Genomic DNA, 19,351 nt, shown 5'->3' with positions numbered 1-19,351 from the left:
GAGGGGACGACAGTGGGGAAAGCTAGAGAGAGTTTGAGTCAAAGGGCAGTAAAGGCCAGATTTGAAACCTATTCTGACACCGGCATTACCGCTAGACCAGCTAGGCCACGYCCAGTTAGGCCACCAGATATTAGAATAGCTGAGAACATTGGGTAGATTGTTTTGGAGTCTGAATGATCTTGAATGGTATGTCTATAGCAGTGAAGGCTCCTCAGAGGAGGAAGGGGAGGACCATCCTCCTCAGTAAAACTCCAGATTGTGGCTTTAATCTAAACTCACATTCCCCCATATTGAGTTGTGCAAGAGATGACCCCTTGACACAGTTTAAGTAGGATCAATAGCACAAGTTTAGTATACCCAGTGGAGGCTCTTCAGAGGACGAAGGGGAGGACCATATTCACGTCACCAAATAATTGATTAAAACACACTGTTTTGCAATGGTCTACAGTAGCCTCAACAGCACTCTGTAGGGTAGCCCCATTGTGTAGTCGGAGCACAGCTAGCTTCCGTCCTCCTCTGGGTACATTTACTTCAATACAAAACCTAGGAGGCTCTTGGTTCTCTCCCCTTCCATAGACTTACACTGTAATTATGACAACTTCCAGAGGACATCCTCCAAACTGCTCTTGAAGCATGAACTGACATGTTGTCCACCCAATCAAAGGATCAGAGAATAAATCTAGTACTGCAAGCATAAGCTACAGCTAGCTAGCACTACAGTGCATAAAATGTGGTGATTAGTTGACTCAAAGAGAGAAAAAGACGATACTTGAACAGTTTTCAACAAATTCATTTCTTCAAAAAGATTKATTTCTTCTTCCAGAAGAAAGTTCTTTGTTTCTGGCCATTTTGAGCCTGTAATCGAACCCACAAATGCTGATGCTCCAGATGCTCAAATAGTCTAAAATAGTCTGCTTCTTTAATCAGGACCACATTTTTCAGCTGTGCTAACATAAATGCAAAAGGGTTTTCTAATGATCAATTAGCCTTTTAAAATGATAAACTTGGATTAGCTAACACAACCTGGAACACAGGAGTGATGGTTGCTGATAATGGGCCTCTGTACGCCCATGAAGATATTCCATAAAAAAATCAGCCGTTTCCAGCTACAATAGTCATTTACAACAATAACAATGTCTATACTGTATTTCTGATCAATTTAATGTTACATTTCTAAGTGACCCAAAACTTTTGAACGGTAGTGTACATATGATATGAGTAATGCAAAATATATAAACATTATTAAGGTGACCATTGTTCCATTATTAAAGTGGCAGTGATTCCAGGTCTATGTATACAGGGCAGCAGCCTCTAACGTGCTACTGYTGGCTATTTAACAATCTGATGGCCTGGAGATAGAAGCTGTTTGTAAGTCTCTCCGTCCCAGCTTTGATGCACCTGTACTGACCTCGCCTTCTGGATGATAACGGGGTGAACAGGCAGTGGCTTGGGTGGTTGTTGTCCTTGATGATCTTTTTGGCCTCTCTGTGACATTGGGTGCTGTAGGTGTCCTGGAGGGCAGGTAGTTTGCCCCCGGTGATGCGTTGGGCAAACCGTGTCACCCTCTGGAGAGCCCTGCGGTTGCGGGCGCTGCAGTTGTCGTACCAGGCGGTGATACAGCCCGACAGGATGCTCTCAATTGTTCATCTGTAAAAGTGTGTGAGGGTTTATGTGCCAAGCCCAATTTCTTCAGCCTCCTCACACTGTGGGTGGACCATTTCAGTTTGTCAGTGACGTGTACGCCGAGGAACTTGAAGCTTTTGCCTGTTTGATTGCCTTACGGAGGGAATAACTACACTGTTTGTATTCAGCCATATTCCCAGTTACCTTGCCATGGTTAAATGCGGTGGTTCGCGCTTTCAGATTTGCGCGAATGCTGGCATCTATCCACAGTTTCTGGTTAGGGTAGGTTTTAGTAGTAACATCTCCTATACACTTCCTGATAAACTCAGTCACCGTATCAGTGTATTCATCAATGTTATTCTCAGAGGCTACACGGAGCATATCTCAGTCCTCGTGATCAAAACAATCTTGAATCGTGGATTCCGATTGGTCAGACCAGCGTTGGATAGTCCTTAACACAGGTATTACCTGTTTTAGTTTCTGCCTACAGGAAGAGAGGAGCAAAATGGACTCGTGATCTGATGTTCCGAAGGGAGGACAGGGGAGGGCCTTGTAGGCATCCCGGAAAACGGAGTAGCAGTGGTCGAGTGTTTTAGCAGCACGAGTACTACAGTCAATGTGTTGATAGAACTTCGGTAGCGTTTTCCTCAAATTTGCTTTGTGAAAATCCCCAGCTACAATAAATGCGGCCTCAGGATATGTGGTTCCCAGTTTGCATAAAGTCCAGTGAAGTTTTTTGAGGGCCATCATGGTATTGGCTTGAGGGGGAATATACACGGCTGTGACTATGATCAAAGATAATTATCTTGGGAGGTCGGGTGAACAAAAGGACTTGAGTTCCTGTATGTTATCACAATCACACCGAGGGTAGTTAATCATGAAACATACACCCACGCCCTTCTTCTTCCCGGAGAGATATCTATTCCTGTCTGCGGGWTGAACTGAGAACCCAACTGGCTGTATGGACTCAGACAGTATATCCCGACAGAGCCATGTTTCCGTGAAACAGAGTATATTACAATCCCTGATGTCTCTCTGGAAGGAAATCCTCGCCCTGAGCTCATCGACTTTATTATCCAGAGACTGAACATTAGCGAGTAATATACTCGGAAGCGGTGGGTGGTGTGCACGCCTCCTGAGTCGGACTAGAAGTCCACTCCGAATACCTCTTCTCCGCCGGCAGTGTTTTGGATCAGCCTCTGGAATCAGTTCAATTGCCCTGGGGGTATGAACAAAGATCCGATTCGGGAAAGTCGTATTACTGGTCATAATACTGGTAATGCTGGTGAGTTACCGCAGCTCCGACATCATAATGTTCTTTCCGACTGTATGTAATAACACAAAACATATTCTGGTCTAATAATCTAGGAAATAAAACAAAATACTGCAAAGTTGCCTAGCAGCTAGAAGCATGGGTGCCATATCTGTCGGCGTAATTTTTTCATATAGAGGTTCAGTTCCAATACCATAGTGGTCCTATACCGTATATTTCTCATAGGGTCGCAAAATGTCAGTAATTTTCCCCAAATTACCAGGTTTTCCAGAAATCCTGGTTGGAGGATTCACGGATCTCCTGCTTATTCCCTCCTGATTCCAGAAGTCTTCCATCCAGGATGTATAGAAAACCTGGCAATTTTTGGAAAGTTAACAGATTTTTGCATCACTAATTTCTCACAATAGATTCTCACTTTTAGGAGCTGAGCGCTGGATACTGTACTTGTCCACTGCATCAACAGTACATTACCATGGAAACAGTATAACATCACAGTCAGGTTAGCAAAATGGCATGATCTTGAACCATCCTGATAGTATTTCTAAAGCGGGAGAAAGACAGGTANGTACAGCAGAAGACACACTTCTGCCTGATATGGATAAAGTATTGTTCTTCTTCGTTGTTCTACATGTCTCCAAACTTAAGTGTCATTCTAAAAGGGGGTTATGATTGCCTCTGTCCATGATACGTTTCTTCAGGAAGAGGGTGAATCTGTAGAGGGCCACTAGAGGGATGGAGACACAGGGGAGAGCATCACACAGCAAACACCCAGCGGGATAGGGCTGCAACTCAGCCATGGGGAAGTGGAGCTATGGGAAGGAGAGGATGTTTCTTTACCCAGTTCATCTAAAAACGTGTAAAGTTTGCATCGATCACGTTTATTGGATGTAAAATGACTGGATTAAACATTAAACATAATTTATTATTATCTGTATCTTGTGCTACTTCACCCTGAAGTGATGCAACATTGCAACATGCATCAACATGCAACCAAAGCTGTCTCTTACATAGTCAGGGTTCCATGCAGCGTAACTGGGTTGAGTTTCAGCCGGGACAACCACGTAAGCCAGGAAGACCATCAGCAGCATCAGTAGGCTGATCACTCTGCACGTGGCCTGAAAATGTTGTGCCTTCGCCCCGTCCTCCACTCCATGTCATCACTGAACCTGAGAATAAAGAAACACTCTATTTCATCACTGAACTTGAGAACATAGAAACATTCTCAGATGAGTTGAAGAAAGAAAAACAAAGATTTGATACTATTTTGTTAACTTTGCTCTTGAGATTGAGCTTGTTCAGAAGTGAGATAATTTATAGATGGAAAAAACACATAAATTAAGTGGTACTAACTTGTTCATCCCATAGATGTTAACCACAGCGATGATCTCCAAGAAGACCATGATGAGTAGAGGCAGGGATCCTACATAGCTGTTGAAGATCTCCAGCCAGTAGTTCCCTGAGCCCATGGTAAATATCAGAGCCACAGTGAAGGAGGTGAGGCACATCAACCCTGTCACTAGATGTGTACTTGAGGTGAAGTCAGATGCAGGAGAGCAGAGTGAAGTGAACAGGCGCACACTTTATTCCGGTAAAATACCATAAGCACAAACAATGTGCCCAAAACACGGAACACAGACAAGTGTCTGGCGCGTAACAAAAATACCAATAGACAAAATACACGTAACACAAAACAGTCTTACACAAAGACATGATGGGGAACAGAGGAATAAATACATGTACATTGATTGGGGAATGAAAACCAGGTGTGCAGGGAACAAGACAAAACAAATGGATAAATGAAACATGGAGCGACGATGGCTAGAAAGCCGGTGACGTCAACCGCCGAATGCCGCCCGAACAAGGAGAGGAGCCGAAAGTTGTGACAATACCCCCCCCCGGTGCGTCGCTCCAGCGGTGCGAAGGGCGAGGCGCAGGGTGATCCGGCCGGCGACGGTGGAACTCACGCGAACCCAGCACCTCTCCTCCGGACCGTACCCCTCCCACTCCCACTAATAGATTCTCACTTTTAGGAGCTGAGCGCTGGATACTGTACTTGTCCACTGCATCAACAGTACATTACCATGGAAACAGTATAACATCACAGTCAGGTTAGCAAAATGGCATGATCTTGAACCATCCTGATAGTATTTCTAAAGCGGGAGAAAGACAGGTAGGACTAACATCAAAGATTATGGTGATGGTTAGGTTAAGCGCCAAACAGAACAAGCTAAACAATGCGCTCTAACAGTAGGACATTTCCCATCTCGCTGGCCTGTTTGAGATCTAAATACCAACCTCTGTTGGCCCTAAAACCTCAGACTGATTTCTGCTCCAGTGTTGTAGGACATCTCAAGTTGAGACTGTTTTTTGAATGGTCTCTGTTTTGTTTTTTAAATCCCAAATATTTGATGGTCTTGAATTTGACTCAACTTGCTCTGGTCTTGGTCTTGACTTGGACTTGAATATCTTTGGTCTCAGTCTTGAATCTGACTTGAATAAGGTGGTCTCAGCTACAACTGTTCTGCTCACCACCAGTAGAAACATAAATACACTGGTAAATYTAGTGTTCTTCTCGACGTCATAGTGTAGATGAAGGACTCTTACCTCCTCCATAGATCTGACACAAGTAAGGGAATCTCCAGACATTACCCAGACCCACAGCCAAACCTATAGCCTCARSAACTGCARTCATCTCATTACTATCCATCTTCTGGTGGGTGTGAACTATGGTATGCAACTACTCTGGCCTGACAATGTCCTCTCAGCCTGCATATATTGCATGAGGAACTTCCCTAAGTCCTTTCTTTCTAACTCTACATCAGTCTCCACCTAGTCTGAAGAGAAAAGGAGGAGCCGTGCTGCCTGAGTACCTGCCATATCAACAGAAACACGAAGGCAACTGTGCTGCCTGAGTACCTCCTATATCAACAGAAACACGAAGACAGCCGTGCTGCCTGAGCACCTGCCATTTCAACAGAAACACGAAGGCAACTGTGCTGCGTGAGTACCTGCCATATCAGCAGAAACACGAAGACAACCGTGCTGCGTGATTACCTGTAATATCAACAGAAACACGAATGCAACCGTGCTGCCTGAGTACCTGCCATATCAACAGAAACATGAAGGCAGCCGTGCGATCTGAAGGTTCAGCCTCACCTCGTTGTTTTGTTTAATCAAGGGCACTGTGTTTGTGCAAGGAAAGTGACACCCATTATTCCCCTGTCCAGCATTGTTGCTCCTGTCGTGTGGAATGTGGACGTGGACTTCCATCAAGCCTGCGATATGAGCCCTCACCTGCACACTGTCCAGAAGGGGGCGTATGTACGTGCCCTCTGATGTGCGGGACCATCTCCTCGCCTGGGCACACACAGCACCTGTGTCGGGGCACCCGGGTATAGCCCGTACTATCAACTGTCTCTCCGCCAAGTACTGGTGGCCCACCTTGGCCCGGGACATCTGGGTTACGTCTCTTCCTGCTCCACCTGTGCACAAAGCAAGACACCTAGACACCTCCCCCATGGCAAACTCCACCCGCTGCCGGTTCCACAACAACCCTGGTCCCATTTCTCTGTGGACTTTGTCACAGACCTTCCCCCCTCGGAGGGGCAGTTTTCCAAAGCCTGTCGTTTGAAGAGGCTCTCTTCTCTCACGTCTTCCGGCACCACGGGACGCCGGAGAACAACATGTCTGGCCGTGGTCCTCGGTTCACCTCCCGTATCTGGAAGGCCTTCATGGAACGACTGGGGGTCACGGTCAGCCTCACCTCCGGGTACCGTCCCCAATCAAGTGGGTAGGTGGAAAGGGTATATCAGGAACTGGGTGGGTACCTTCCCTCCGTCAACTCTTCCTCTAACCTCACACCCTTTCAATGTGTTGTAGGCTGTCAGCCGACCCTGGCACTAGAGTCAGATCGAGGCTCCTGCGGTGGACAATTGGTTCCGGCGTGCCGAGGAGGTATGGAATACCGCGCACACCCGTCTCCAGCGCATCGTCCTCCGGCAGAGGGCGCAAGCCAATCGTCACCGCAGTGTGGCCCCGGTCTTTCATCCCGGTGACAGGGTCTGGCTTTCTACGAAGGACCTGCTCCTCCACCTGCCCTGCCGGAAGCTGAGCCCGCAGTTTGTGGGCCCGTTCAAAGTCCTGAGGAGAGTCAATGAGGTGATTACTGCTCCCAGATTACTGCTCCCCATCAATTACCGTAACTCACCCTCATTTCATGTATCTCTCCTCAGGCCGGTAGCAGCTGGGCCCTTGGCTAGTGCTGGACCGCACGACGCACCTCCCCCTCCCTTGGACGTCGAGGGGGCCCCGGCATACTCCGTCCGCAGCCTGTTGGACTCAKAGRGTCATGGAGGGCTTCTCCAGTACCTGATCGACTGGGAGGGGTACGGTCCCGAAGATCGGTGCTGGGTTCCGGCACATTACGTCCTGGATCATTCTCTCATTCGAGACTTCCACAGGCGTCATCCTGACCGACCCGCACAGCATCTCCGGGGTTGTCCCCAAGGTCAGCGGTGCCACGCTGCTGGAGCAGCTCCTCGGGGGGAGGGTACTGTCACACCAGCCTTTGCTTTGGCTCCCCCTTCTGTTCAGCTCAGGCATTCAGCGTAGCAGGCCTTCTAGCTTCTGCCGAACCTACTGCTGGCAAACACCCTTCACTCATCAACCCTGGACTTGTCTCGTCATCATTACACACACCTGGTTCCAATCCCCACTCTATCACTGTATATATACTCCCTCTGTCATTTGTCTTTGTCGGTCATTGTAAATGTTACTTGTTTTCCTGAGAGGAATTTCTTCTACTATTTCCTGAGTACTTTATGTTTTGCACTTTGGGTTTGCCCTGTGCCTTTTTGTTTATGAAGATATATTTTGAGCACAACAGCGTTTGGGTTTCGTCCCGCTTTGATCTATGGTCCTTAAATAAATTCAGTTCTAAACCTGTGACTGCCTCCTGCCTACTCCTCTCTACACCAGTGACACCTAATGCACTGTAGATCCAGTCTGGATATGGCTTCAACTCCAAATTTGCAAGACAACTTTCCCGAAAGGGACACACAATAAAAATCATTAATATGGTACAGTTTTCCTACAAAGAAAGTCTCAGTATGAGCTAGTCTATCAACATGAACTGAAGCAATGCACTGACTTATGTATCTAACATAACCTGTGAATGTAATCTGTTATTGTCGATTGTGAAATCAATATCTTATTGTGTTTTATCAGTTTCTATGTCTCAAAACTCTGTAGTTTAGCTGCTTATTATGTTTAGAGGGAATATTACCAATTCAGGATACCAAGCTTTCTAGAAGAGCTTCTTAGGGACTGTGTCGTCGAAGTAGAAGACAAAAATGACGAACGTGAAGGGACTGATCAGCCTCCATGAAGGCGGCAGGTAGCCTAGCGGTTAGWGTGTTGCATCAGTAACCGAAAGGCCTCTGGTTCGAATACTCAAGGTGAAAACTCTGTCGATGTGCCTTTGGCACTTAAACTTAATTTAGTCCAGGGGTGCCTTACTACTATGTTTGACCCTGTAAAACAAGACATTCATTGCACCTATCCGGTGTATGTGACAATAAAACATGTTATTTTTATCTGCCAGTAGAAATTGCAACTGGGCCAGGCTCTGTGGTATAATAAATACCTGACAATGGTTATCATTTTATCATAGTAATCAATAGCATTTTGCATCTAGATACTCCCCTATCAATACCCCCACCATCTTGAATAATGCAGTTATCCTAGAGATTGTTGAACTTTGTTTTGTGCAGTAGGACCATGCTGTGGGCACTTATGAGGAGATCTCAGGTTTGTCACAGAGAACAGGGATATGCTGAATCCTTAGAATACACAGGGCGGTCCCATGATGCCTATCATAAGCCRGCACTCTGTGAGTATCCCTATAAATMATAGGACTTACTAACAGYRGACAAGATCAAGTTTCTGCGAGGTGCGGCCACGCCCAATYGACGAATGATCCCATCTCCTTGGAAACCAAACACCGATRGATGAAAAAGTATCCTACTCAGATGGAAGCAATCCTCCCCGAGGGGATCCTGCGAAACGCACTGTTGCTCATTCAAGACCAACGGACTGACTTCACAATACATCCCAACCTGGATCAGAGAAAGAACGAAAACAACTCTAATAGACTTTACCTTCCGGGACTGAGGACTGAGGACTGCGCGAGAGAGAGAAGTGGGTCTCACTCCTTTGGCTGTGAGCTATTTTTGGCCTGCTGGACTCATATCACTACTGTCAAGAGAAGAGGACAATGGACTTTTTTTTCTCCATCCCATCCTAGAGGAATCCACTTGGTCAAGCAACATCGGCATTCAAGTACATGACCTATTGCATTCTTAAATTCCTCTGAAAGTGGCGTTGTGTGTGACGTGGTGGAAGTCATTGAGTAATTGTAAGACGGCTGGTCTAATTTACGAGCCCATGGTCAATACTGTCCCGGCATTGTCCACATTCGGATGCCAATTGATTGCCTAGTTCATTGTCTATTCCTGGTTGGTGAAGCTCTCTATAGGGTCACGGTTGTGAAAGCCTGTGTTGGTGAACCCCTTTCACATTGTCTCTTTCAATTACAAAAAATAAAATAAATACTGTGAATGTTCTGTTGTACTGCCTGACCTGAGTATGGAAGTTCATTCATATTGACCTGTGGAGATTCTCACCTCAATAACTGTGTTGTATCCCGTTATTCCCCTTAATCTTTAACTACCTAATTTTCCAACTGATTTAGTCTAGTAAATAAAACCTTAAATGAATTATTTGWGGCATTGTGTTAATTTGCGAGCTATTGGGTTCTTGAGGTTCCAGACCTCGACGACTATTCAGGATGAGAACATGGTAAAAATGATTATATTGTTGATAGGATTAACACTGTAACGATTAATGATAACTACTGATAGAGTTAATTCAGGAGTCTCTCTATAGGCAACCTTTAATGGTGCCCCTTTCATTTGAACAGGATAACCAGATTGTCACAACATCGGCTGAGGTCGGCTCCTCTCCTTGTTCGGGCGGCGTTCGGCGGTCGACGTCACCGGCTTTCTAGTCATCACAGATCCATGTTTCCTTTTTCCTTTTGTTTTGTCTTGATTACGCACACCTGATTTCTATTCCCTTATTATGTTCCTTATTTGCCCTCTCGTCTACCTTTCTGTTTTGTCCGTGATTGTTTTGTGTTACCGTGTGTTACAGATMAATCAAATAAATCTGATCAATTCATTATTCCAGTAATTAATCAGTAAATRATCTGGAATATTTATTAGCCCAAWGTCGCAAGACCAGCACTACACATTAAATGGTCATCCCCGAGGARTAWACTATAGCAAGACCAGAACTACACACTGAATGGTAATCCCCGAGGACTATACTATAACAAGAACATAACAAGAACAAGGGATATAATTTAGTTTAATGTTGACTTTTCAGCACAAAAATTACAATGTGTCAATCAATGTAAGCTTTAATGGCTTTTCTGCCATACCTCATTCCATACAACCTTGTAGTGTAAAACTTGTAGTGTAAAACATTCAAACGTATCTACTCCTTTCAGCTATCAGTGGCATGAAGTAAACAAATGGAGGCCTGTCATGAAAACAACAATGGGACTAGTGACTTGATCACTATCTTCCATCTGCTGTCTCTGGGATGTCTGGTTTGTTCTTGGTAGCCTCATCCGTCAGGTGAACTTGTTTGGCAATAGTGTTTAAGTCATCTTGTTTAAACTCATTATCCTTCTTGCAGCAGCGGTTCCTCAAACATTTGTAAACAGCCGTAAGAGGTACAGAAAGACCTGGGATTCCTGCCAGGATGAAGATTATAGCAAAGATCCAGGTTGGATATTCCTTCTCCTCCAATGTAGGGAAGTTGTCCTGTGAAGAAACGGTAATAACCTTGTTAAGTGTGTTTTGTAGGCTACTGATGCCACTGTCTAGTGAGATCCTTTCAAACACCCAATAGAGAACATGTGCACGCAAGTTGATTTACTATTAGCAAGTAGAAATCTCCTAATTTCATAACTAATTTGGCCACTGACAACAAAGTGAAACGTTACCGATTCAGGATTCCAGGCTTTGTACATTGGTGTTTCTTGGACTTTCGTGACAAAGTAGAACACAAAGATGACAAACATGATGGTGGGGCTGACAAATCTCCATGTGATCTGCCAGAAGAGGTTGGGCTTGTGGCCGATCATGAACTCAATATCATCGTTGAACCTGTTAGAACAACGTACATAGTCAACATTCATTAATGCCCAGACTCTAATGAATCTATGGTGAATGTAAGGACCAACATAATTTTGTTTCTATACTAACCTGTCAATGRCATAGAGTAACGTAACCCCCAACATCTCACTGAATTAATGTATTACTCACCTTTCAATACCATAGATGTACAGAACACCGACCATCTCACAGAATGAATTTATTTCTCACCTATCAATACCATAGAGGTAGACAACCCCAACCATCTCACAGAATGCAATGATCAGCAGAGGAATGGACCCGCCATAGCTGTCAAAGAGTGCCAGCCAGTAGTTCCCTGAGCCTTGAACAAATATTAATCCAACAAAGCAGCAGAGGACACATGTTGTCCCTGTYACAGAAGAAGAAGAAGATAAAGATATTTAACAAWGGGATCTCCATCCTTCAAAATGGTGTAAGGAACTTTGTCTCATCTCACCAGCGATGGCTTCTTTGGGCCAACTCTTGGGGAAAACCCCCAGGTCCTGAAGTGGTACCAGAACTCCTTCGATATTGCCAAACATGGAYGACAGGCCGAGACAGAAGAGCATGATGAAGAACAAGACTGACCAAACAGGAGATACAGGCATCTTAGTGATGGCCTCTGTGAACACGATAAAGGCCAGACCAGTTCCTTCAACCCCCTGTAGCAAGACAAGGAGAGAATGAATCAGATGCCTAGCAACTAAGATATATTTACAGCAAGCCTCATATACTCCACTTGTGTTGTATCCATCTCACCAAACCTTATACAAATATTGGTAACACTTTACATTCAGTTACCCTTTTATAAAAATGAATGATTCACCTCACTAAGGAAAGAATTCAAYTCACAGGTCTTCAAGTTGAGTCCCTGAATGACMTCTGTATGTGTTCCATTGAGACTCTGGAGAACCTGATCATAGTTGTTCTCAGTGACGTTMCCCTCGGGGAGATCAAATGTATTCAGCAGTGTCAGGATATTTCTGCAAAAACATTTATTTCGAGGTTAGTTCATATCTTCATGCAACAACTCTAGTTTAATTCTACTATAGGTACATACCCAGTAATACAGTCATCAAACTTCTCTGTGGCTCTGAAGCCAATGATGGTGTAAATGACTGTTGCAGCGTAGACGGCAGTGGCTCCGTTCACTATAGAGATGATCACTGCATCATCCTGTTCACAGTTATTACTGGAGAGACAGAACACATTAAAGGGGGAATCTGGAATGGCTATTCACAGTTATTACTGGAGAGACAGAACACATTAAAGGGGAATCTGGAATGGCTGTTCACAGTTATTACTGGAGAGACAGAACACATTAAAGGGGGAATCTGGAATGGTATTCACAGTATTACTGGAGAGACAGAACACATTAAAGGGGGAATCTGGAATGGCTATTCACAGTTATTACTGGAGAGACAGAACACATTAAAGGGGGAATCTGGAATGGCTATTCACAGTTATTACCGGAGAGACAGAACACATAAAGGGAATCTGGAATGGCTATTCACAGTTATTACTGGAGAGACAGAACACATTAAAGGGGGAATCTGGAATGGCTATTCACAGTTATTACTGGAGAGATAGAACACATTAAAGGGGGAATCTGGAATGGCTGTTCACAGTTATTACTGGAGAGATAGAACACATTAAAGGGGGAATCTGAATGGCTGTTCACAGTTATACTGGAGAGACAGAACACATTAAAGGGGAATCTGGAATGGCTGTTCACAGTTATTACTGGAGAGACAGAACACATTAAGGGGGAATCTGGAATGGCTATTCACAGTTATTACTGGAGAGATAGAACACATTAAAGGGGGAATCTGGAATGGCTGTTCACAGTTATTACTGGAGAGATAGAACACATTAAAGGGGAATCTGGAATGGATATTCCAGTTATTACTGGAGAGATAGAACACATTAAAGGGGGAATCTGGAATGGCTATTCACAGTTATTACTGGAGAGACAGAACACATTAAAGGGGAATCTGGAATGGCGTTCACAGTTATTACTGGAGAAACAGAACACATTAAAGGGGGAATCTGGAATGGCTGTTCACAGTTATTACTGGAGAGACAGAACACATTAAAGGGGGAATCTGGAATGGCTGTTCACAGTTATTACTGGAGAGACAGAACACATTAAAGGGAATCTGGAATGGCTGTTCACAGTTATTACTGGAGAGATAGAACACATTAAAGGGGGAATCTGGAATGGCTGTTCACAGTTATTACTGGAGAGACAGAACACATTAAAGGGGGAATCTGGAATGGCTGTTCACAGTTATTACTGGAGAGATAGAACACATTAAAGGGGAATCTGGAATGGCTGTTCACAGTTATTACTGGAGAGACAGAACACTTAAAGGGGGAATCTGGAATGGCTGTTCACAGTTATTACTGGAGAAACAGAACACATTAAAGGGGAATCTGGAATGGCTGTTCACAGTTATTACTGGAGAGACAGAACACATTAAAGGGGGAATCTGGAATGCCTGTTCACAGTTATTACTGGAGAGACAGAACACATTAAAGGGGGAATCTGGAATGGCTGTTCACAGTTATTACTGGAGAGACAGAACACATTAAAGGGGAATCTGGAATGGCTGTTCACAGTTATTACTGGAGAGACAGAACACATTAAAGGGGGAATCTGGAATGGCTGTTCACAGTTATTACTGGAGAGACAGAACACATTAAAGGGGAATCTGGAATGGCTGTTCACAGTTATTACTGGAGAGACAGAACACATTAAAGGGGAATCTGGAATGGCTGTTCACAGTTATTACTGGAGAGACAGAACACATTAAAGGGGGAATCTGGAATGGCTGTTCACAGTTATTACTGAGAGAAACAGAACACATTAAAGGGGAATCTGGAATGGCTGTTCACAGTTATTACTGGAGAGACAGAACACATTAAAGGGGGAATCTGGAATGGCTGTCACAGTTATTACTGGAGGAACAGAACACATTAAAGGGGAATCTGGAATGGCTGTTCACAGTATTACTGGAGAGACAGAACACATTAAAGGGGAATCTGGAATGGCTGTTCACAGTTATTACTGGAGAGACAGAACACATTAAAGGGGGAATCTGGAATGGCTGTTCACAGTTATTACTGGAGAGACAGAACACATTAAAGGGGGAATCTGGAATGGCTATTCACGGTTATTACTGGAGAGACAGAACACATTAAGAACCCAATCCAGCCATAAGGTTTGAATCTAGTTCAACTGTCATGCCCCATCAGAATCCAGCCATAAGGTTTGAATCCAGTTCAACTGTCGTGCCCATCAGAATCCAGCCAAAGGTTTGAATCTAGTTCAACTGTCGTACCCCATCAGAAAACAGCCATAAGGTTTGAATCTAGTTCAACTGTCGTGCCCATCAGTATCCAGCCATAAGGTTTGAATCTAGTTCAACTGTCATGCCCATCAGTATCCAGCCATAAGGTTTGAATCTAGTTCAACTGTCGTACCCCATCAGAAACCAGCCACACGGTTTGAATCTAGTTCAACAGTCGTACCCCATCAGAATCCAGCCATAAGGTTTGAATCTAGTTCAACTGTCATGCCCCATCAGTATCCAGCCATAAGGTTTGATCTAGTTCAACTGTCGTACCCCATCAGAAACCAGCCACACGGTTTGAATCTAGTTCAACTGTCGTGCCCCATCACAATCCAGCCATAAGGTTTGAATCTAGTTCAAATGTCGTGCCCCATCAGTATCCAGCCATAAGGTTTGAATCTAGTTCAACTGTCGTACCCCATCAGTATCCAGCCATAGGCTGAATCTAGTTCAACTGTTGTACCCCATCAGTATCCAGCCATAAGGTTTGAATCTAGTTCAACTGTCGTACCCCATCAGAAACCAGCCATAAGGTTTGAATTTAGTTCAACTGTCGTACCCCATCAGAAACCAGCCATAAGGGCTGAATCTAGTTCAACTGTCATGCCCCATCAGAATCCAGCCATAAGGTTTGAATCTAGTTCAACTGTCGTACCCATCAGAAACCAGCCATAAGGGCTGAATCTAGTTCAACTGTTATGCCCCATCAGAATCCAGCCATAAGGTTTGAATCTAGTTCAACTGTCGTACCCCATCAGTATCCAGCCATAAGGTTTGAATCTAGTTCAACTGTCGTACCCCATCAGAAACCAGCCATACGGTTTGAATCTAGTTCAACTGTCGTACCCCATCAGAATCCAGCCATAAGGTTTGAATCCAGTTCAACTGTCGTGCCCCATCAGAATCCAGCCATAAGGTTTGATACTAGTTCAACTGTCGTGCCCCATCAGAATCCAGCCATAAGGTTTGAATCTAGTTCAACTGTCGTACCCCATCAGAATCCAGCCATAAGGTTTGAATCTAGTCAACTGTCGTGCCCCACATAATCCAGCCATAAGGTTTGAATCTAGTTCAACTGTCATGCCCCATCAGTATCCAGCCATAAGGTTAGAATCTAGTTCAACTGTCGTACCCCATCAGAAACCAGCCACACGGTTTGAATCTAGTTCAAATGTCGTGCCCCATCAGTATCCAGCCATAAGATTTGAATCTAGTTCAACTGTCGTACCCATCAGTATCCAGCCATAAGGTTTGAATCTAGTTTCAACTGTCGTACCCCATCAGTATCCAGCCATAAGGTTTGAATCTAGTTCAACTGTCGTACCCCATCAGAAACCAGCCATAAGGGTGAATCTAGTTCAACTGTCATGCCCCATCAGAATCCAGCCATAAGGTTTGAATCTAGTTCAACTATCGTACCCATCAGTATCCAGCCATAAGGTTTGAATATAGTTCAACTGTCGTACCCATCAGAACCAGCCATTACGTTTGAATCTAGTTCAACTGTCGTACCCCATCAGAAACCAGCCATAAGGGCTGAATCTAGTTCAACTGTGTCTACCCCATCAAGATCCAGCCATAAGGTTTGAATCTAGTTCAACTGTCGTACCCCATCATATCCAGCCATAAGCTTGAATTATTCAACTGTCGTACCCATCAGAAACCAGCCAACGGTTTGAATCTAGTTCAACTGTCGTACCCATCAGAAACCAGCCATACGGTTTGAATCTAGTTCAACTGTCGTACCCCATCAGAAACCAGCCATACGTTTGAATCTAGTTCAACTGTCGTACCCATCAGAAACCAGCCATACGGTTTGAATCTAGTTCAACTGTCGTACCCCATCAGAAAACAGCCATACGGTTTGAATCTAGTTCAACTGTCGTACCCATCAGAAACCAGCCATAAGGTTGAATCTAGTTCAACTGTCGTACCCCATCAGAAACCAGCCATACGGTTTGAATCTAGTTCAACTGTCGTACCCCATCAGAAACCAGCCATAAGGTTTGAATCTAGTTCAACTGTCGTACCCCATCAGAAACCAGCCATAAAGGTTTGAATCTAGTTCAACTGTCGTACCCCATCAGAAACCAGCCATACGGTTTGAATCTAGTTCAACTGTCGTACCCCATCAGTATCCAGCCATAAGGTTTGAATCTAGTTCAACTGTCGTACCCCATCAGAAACCAGCCATAAGGTTTGAATCTAGTTCAACTGTCGTACCCCATCAGAAACCAGCCATACGGTTTGAATCTAGTTCAACTGCGTACCCCATCAGAAACAGCCATAAGTTTGAATCTAGTTCAACTGTCGTACCCCATCAGAAACCAGCCATACGTTTGAATCTAGTTCAACTGTCGTACCCCATCAGAAACCAGCCATACGTTTGAATCTAGTTCAACTGTCGTACCCCATCAGTATCCAGCCATAAGGTTTGAATCTAGTTCAACGTCGTACCCCATCAGAAACCAGCCATAAGGGCTGAATCTAGTTCAACTGTCGTACCCCATCAGACCAGCCATAAGGTTTGAATCTAGTTCAACTGTCGTACCCCATCAGAAACCAGCCATAAGGCTGAATCTAGTTCAACTGTCGTACCCCATCAGAAACCAGCCATAAGTTTGAATCTAGTTCAACTCTCGTACCCCATCAGAAACCAGCCATAAGGCTTGAATCTAGTTCAACTGTCGTACCCCATCAGAACCAGCCATAAGGTTGAATCTAGTTCAACTGTCGTACCCCATCAGAAACCAGCCATAGGCTTGAATCTAGTTCAACTCTCGTACCCCATCAGAAACCAGCCATAAGCTTGAATCTAGTTCAACTGTCGTACCCATCAGAAACCAGCCATAAGGTTGAATCTAGTTCAACTGTCATACCCCATCAGAAACCAGCCATAAGGCTTGAATCTAGTTCAACTGTCATACCCCATCAGTATCCAGCCATAAGGTTTGAATCTAGTTCAACTGTCGTACCCCATCAGAAACCAGCCATACGGTTTGAATCTAGTTCAACTGTCGTACCCCATCAGAAACCAGCCATACGGTTTGAATCTAGTTCAACTGTCGTACCCCATCAGAAACCAGCCATAAGGGCTGAATCTAGTTCAACTGTCGTACCACATCAGAAACCAGCCATAAGGTTTGAATCTAGTTCAACTGTCATACCCCATCAGAAACCAGCCATAAGGCTTGAATCTAGTTCAACTGTCATCCCCATCAGTATCCAGCCATAAGGTTTGAATCTAGTTCAACTGTCGTACCCCATCAGAAACCAGCCATACGGTTTGAATCTAGTTCAACTGTCGTACCCCATCAGAAACCAGCCATACGGTTGAATCTAGTTCAACTCTCGTACCCCATCAGAAACCAGCCATACGGTTTGAATCTAGTTCAACTGTCGTACCCCATCAGAAACCAGCCATACGGTTTGAATCTAGTTCAACTGTCGTACCCCATCAGAAACCAGCCATAAGGCTTGAATCTAGTTCAACTGTCGTACCCCATCAGAAAACCAGCCATAAGGTTTGAATCTAGTTCAACTGTCGTACCCCATCAGAAACCAGCCATACGGTTTGAATCTAGTTCAACTGTCGTACCCCATCAGAAACCAGCCATACGGTTTGAATCTAGTTCAACTCTCGTACCCCATCAGAAACCAGCCATACGGTTTGAATCTAGTTCAACTGTCGTACCCCATCAGAAACCAGCCATACGGTTTTGAATCTAGTTCAACTGTCGTACCCCATCAGAAACCAGCCATAAGGTTTGAATCTAGTTCAACTGTCGTACCCCATCAGAAACCAGCCATAAGGTTTGAATCTAAAACCAGATATATTGCAGCATCACTTTAACTTTTGCATAAATCTTGGCTGCATTAATGTCAATGAAATATTTTATGATGAAAGTTAAGCGTGCTCACTTTGAGGTAGGTAGGACTGGGTCCTAAGCTTGCAGTGGTTATGTACAAGTTATGATATGTCTTGAATTGATTTAGTGTCTCAACCGGGTTGTGAACAACAAGTCATTTAGTAGTTATTAGCAAGAAGTGATGGACTTACTGCACTGAGTTGTAGCTGGAGAAAGACAGAAGACCTCCAAAGGCCAAAGAGAATGAATAGAAAACCTGGGCACCCGCATCAAGCCAAGTAGTTGGGTTCATTAGTTCATTCATCTGGAGAAACACACACCCAGAGAAATGTTGTTAGGCGTGTCGTTTTGATTCTATCATACTACCTCATATATTAACGCTAGCTAAAAGGCCTTAGATGCACTCTTTGTGGATCTGGATCTGTGGCTGAACTTGGAATATCATATACCTTTGAATAAATACTTTTGTTCGATGACGGGGATAGTAATGTTAACTACTCACGTCTGGGGTGAAGAGAACTTCATCTTAGGCCCATACTCCGAAAGATCAGCCACGGTAAGAGTTTCAAGCTGATCACAAAGCCTAGCCACGTGAATACAATGAGACCACAGGGTAATGGTCAGCAGACCACATTAAGGTAATACAGTATGGAGGACCCAGGTAATGTGATTATACACCTACACAGCCCTAATGGGAGGAGACCACAAGGGGTAATGTTGATATACACAGGCCCTAATGGGAGGAGAACCACAGGGTTAATGTTGATATTACACAGCCTAATGTGAGGAGACCACAGGGTAATGTTGATATACACAGCCTAATGGAGGAGACCACAGCGGTAATGTTGATATACACAGCCTAATGGGAGGAGACCACAGGGTATGTTGATATACACAGCCTAATGGGGAGGGACCACAGGGTTAATGTTGGATATACACAGCCTAATGGGAGGAGACCACAGGGTAATGTTGATAATCTCTCTCTTT

General features: G+C 44.4%; 1 protein-coding gene across 1 annotated transcript; it reads right to left on the bottom strand.

Annotated features, from left to right (window-relative positions):
- Window positions 1-10,307: 10,307 nt before the first annotated feature.
- Window positions 10,308-18,668, bottom strand: LOC112076282 (sodium-dependent neutral amino acid transporter B(0)AT1; the record flags this gene model as incomplete). The annotated part of the gene is made up of 7 exons (XM_024143122.2): window positions 10,308-10,785; window positions 10,968-11,130; window positions 11,350-11,509; window positions 11,597-11,801; window positions 11,966-12,122; window positions 12,200-12,331; window positions 18,556-18,668. Coding segments are annotated over 7 exons (1,179 nt in total), but the record flags the coding sequence as incomplete, so codon positions are not given.
- Between the last annotated feature and the right edge of the window lie 683 nt (window positions 18,669-19,351).

Source organism: Salvelinus sp. IW2-2015, unplaced genomic scaffold (genome assembly GCF_002910315.2).
Source record: "Salvelinus sp. IW2-2015 unplaced genomic scaffold, ASM291031v2 Un_scaffold3660, whole genome shotgun sequence".
Lineage (NCBI taxonomy): Eukaryota > Metazoa > Chordata > Actinopteri > Salmoniformes > Salmonidae > Salvelinus > Salvelinus sp. IW2-2015.
Note: the sequence above shows the minus strand (reverse complement) of the source record. Positions and strands in the feature narration are given on the sequence as shown.